Consider the following 3,646-nt stretch of genomic DNA (forward strand, 5'->3'; position numbering starts at 1 on the left):
ATGATATTCAAAATACACATAGACTATCATTTATATAAAAATAAATACTATTATAAGATTAGGAAACAAAACTTACTTACGTCTCAAGGAAATATTCCCTCGTTCACAAATCTTTTTGAACTAGGAGACAGATTATTAAAGAAAAGGAAACTTAAAGCCACATATCAAAAAATAGATTGAATTAGAGAAGCACTAAACATTCCAAAAGGAAGAAATTAGTGGACGAATCACAAAATAGATATAAATAAAGGATATAAGAAAAACTAGTACATTCTAAATAATAATATATGCTAACAAAAAAGATGGGAAAAATGAAATAAACGTATGGAAAGTATATAGGATCACGATCTTCTCCACATATTGTACCAATCAGCAGTTTTCGGGTAAAACCCTAAAAGAAATGAAACAAATCGTGCATGAAAAATAAGCTATATATCCAACTCCACGCCCCACCTCAAAACTCAACCATCAATTCATAGCTAGCTACTGTACCTTAGTAGGGTTTCCGCCATTCTACTATTTCTTCCTTACTCATAATTTCTTCGCAGCAGTAGTACTGTTCATTAATGGAGTATTCTCAGGCTAAGTGTTTTTCTCGCCCGATGGGTCATCGCTTTCATCCGACGGACAGGGAAGTGCTCAAGTATCTAATAGGGTTTGTGAGAGACGAGCCACTTCACTCTCAGAATGAACTCATGCAGGTGGCGGATCTCTACGCCGACAAAGAGCCATGGCAGATTTTCGAAGTTTATGATCAGGGAAACAACAACTACAACAACACTCGTTACTTCATAACGCCGCAGAAGAAAGAGAAGCCAACGTGGAAAAGAGTTTCAAGAACTGTCGGGAAGGGCACTTGGAAGCCTCAAGGCAAAGGCCGAGAGGTGTTTGATGATAAAGGAAGACTCATGGGATACGTGAAAAGTTTGAAGTACATCCCCGCTAACAAATCGTCAAACAATGTGAATGGCGAGTGGTTGATGACAGAGTACTCTTTGTTTGATCGTTATCTGGCTGCTAGGGAGATTAAGAACAAAGGTTTCGTAATTTGTAAGATCAAGAAGAAGGGCAAACCTGGTGACAAGAAAAAAGGAAACAATATTGATGAGGTAGTTAATGATGAGAATATGAGAGATATTGAAGAATTTATCAACACCGTGTTGCAAGAAGATGTTCAAGTTGAAGACAATGGTATAAGGTCGAATGGTACTATAGCAAAGCTGGATGATCAAGAGAATAATATTATTCAATATGTAGAGGGAGATCAAGTTAGAGACCATGTACTTGGTTTGTTGGATTCCACAGAGGATATTGTTGATGTGAATGATCATGAGGAGTATGTTGAAGATTGCGTAGATGAGGGGGATGAAGTTCAAGTCCATTTACTTGAAGAATACATTGATTCCGTTCTGCAATCAGAAGATGTTCAAGCTGAAGACAACGGAATGATGTCGTCGAATGATATTATAGCAAAGGATGATGAAGAGAATATGGAATACCAAGTCGAAGACAATCAACATGCTACATTCTGGGCTTCCGCGGAAGATGTCGATCTGGATACTATCAATTTCTGTTAGTCATAGGATATATTTGCTAGATATATAATGTAGTTTAGTAATCCCAAGCTAGCTCTTAGATAAAGTCACAAACCTGTTCTACAATACTACTCCTATGATTTATCAATATATTTTGAATTTTTCTTATGTTTCTGTAATACTAGTTTTTAACTAGCTAGGGATATGTGGTCGACATATTAAAGATGGCCGTTGATTAGTTTATGTAGTACTACTAAAACTTAATACTACTGAAAGTTCTGCCAAATTTTTTGTTATTCCTGTTTTGGCGTCGATTCCCTGTTTTCGCTGCCTAGTTAGAGTATTTAGTTTTCGAGATTATGTGCTAGCTCATTTAGGAAGTAATGCTAGTATTACTTAATTAAGTATGGCCCCTGACATTAAATTCTGAATTTTTCCCAAGTTTTTTTGAGTAGCGATGACTAATACTCCGACTAGTATAGAATAACAAATGGAGGATCGAGGGAGTTGGCAGAAAGAGTGTTTGTTCAGGGAGGAGCTGTAGTGTTTCAGAAAGTTTTGCAGTGGTGATCAAATCATCTAAATATCCGATCCACAGAGAGATTTCAGGGAGCTAATGACAGTGGAGAAATAATATGAAGGCATCAAAGGATTTGGAAGAACTTCTCACTTTCCATTTTTCCTTTGAATTCAGATGAGTATCATATGATCTCGTCATCAGGGTGTTCAAGCAAATCTGGTTTGGCATCACTGACATTATCTTAAGCTAAAGCAAATTAAATATATGAATCTATTAATTTCCTTTTCTCATAGTCATGATATGTGAAGTAGTATAATTTTCACAAAAACTTAACACCAATATAATTAATGCTTTTTTTGCTAATAAGGATACTTATATAAGAAATTAAGTAACGTAACAGTTATAATTATTACAAGCCAAGATTGTTCAGCGTTCAAGTCTTCATAACAGTCCTTATTGAAAGCTGATAAAGCAAAGGGAGGGGGAGATAAGTGATATAAGTAGGTAAAATTGACCGAACCTCGTAAATTATGATGTTCCCTTTATTGTTGCTTTGTTGTCTTATTTATTATTTAGTGGTTGTCATAATTTTTGGTATAGTAGTTGTGACTCACTCACACTATATACATTTGACTTCCGCAATAATTGATATCAGAGCCAAGGTAATGTTTAAGTATGCTCTGTGGTTGCAGCATAGTCTGATCTTCCACTTCAGAAAAGATTTATCTTGGTAACTGAGTCAAGGTTCTGTCTGAGTATGCTCTGTGGTTGCAGCTTAGTATGATCTTCCACGCTAGAAAGGAAATAATCTTGATTTGTGTCGTCAGCTATTAAATAATATTTGTGTAAAAAATGGGAGACAATAAACAAGAAAAATATACATCAAGTGTCAATAATGCGTCATCGTTGCCATCTTCGCTTATGACAAGAATTGTATCAAATACGAAATTTGCGGTAGAAATTTTTGACGGGTCAGGATGTCACGACCCAAAATCCCAACCCAATCGTGATGGCGCCTCTTGTGAGGACAAGACCAGCCAATCAACAAAACCGTACATCTCTTTATAATTACTTAGCAGGAATAAGTCTAAATCATTGGCAATATAATCTTAAATGCAAAATAAACGTGATAGAACAAGGAAAACCATCCCAACTCAGCCCGAAATCGGGGTGTCATGAGCTACTACAGAGTTTACTAATATTTTACAAAGTCTGGAATTATCATAAATAATAAAGATAATGGAGAAAATGGGGTTGCGGACGTCAACAGCTACCTCGTTACTCCTAGTCACCGCCTGGTCTGGAAAGAATCAGCGCTCAGGAGCGAACTCAACTCTGCCTGTATCTGCACACATGGTGCAGGGAGTAATGTGAGTACTCCGACCCAGTGAGTAATAAAAATAAATAACGACTGAAAACATGAAATCTCATAACGACACAATATAGCGCTATCCCAAGCAGTAAAATCAGTTATATAGTAAAACAGTGAGTATCAGATAATTCTTCTTTTAAAACAGTAAAGACAAATAATTTCCACAGTAAGGATAAATCAAAAGCTTGCCTCTCGTGCTCAATATGTAAATCCCAGTAT

At 36.2% G+C, this 3,646-nt stretch overlaps 1 protein-coding gene across 1 annotated transcript; it reads left to right on the forward strand.

The window, feature by feature from the left end:
• The first annotated feature begins 566 nt into the window (after window positions 1-566).
• Window positions 567-1,577, forward strand: LOC107824790 (NAC domain-containing protein 30-like). The gene is made up of 2 exons (XM_075218707.1): window positions 567-1,313; window positions 1,488-1,577. Exons 1-2 carry the CDS (start codon window positions 567-569, stop codon window positions 1,575-1,577), a joined length of 837 nt encoding a protein of 278 aa, XP_075074808.1.
• The last annotated feature ends 2,069 nt before the right edge of the window (window positions 1,578-3,646 follow it).

Source organism: Nicotiana tabacum, chromosome 7, assembly GCF_000715075.1.
Source record: "Nicotiana tabacum cultivar K326 chromosome 7, ASM71507v2, whole genome shotgun sequence".
NCBI classification, from domain to species: domain Eukaryota; kingdom Viridiplantae; phylum Streptophyta; class Magnoliopsida; order Solanales; family Solanaceae; genus Nicotiana; species Nicotiana tabacum.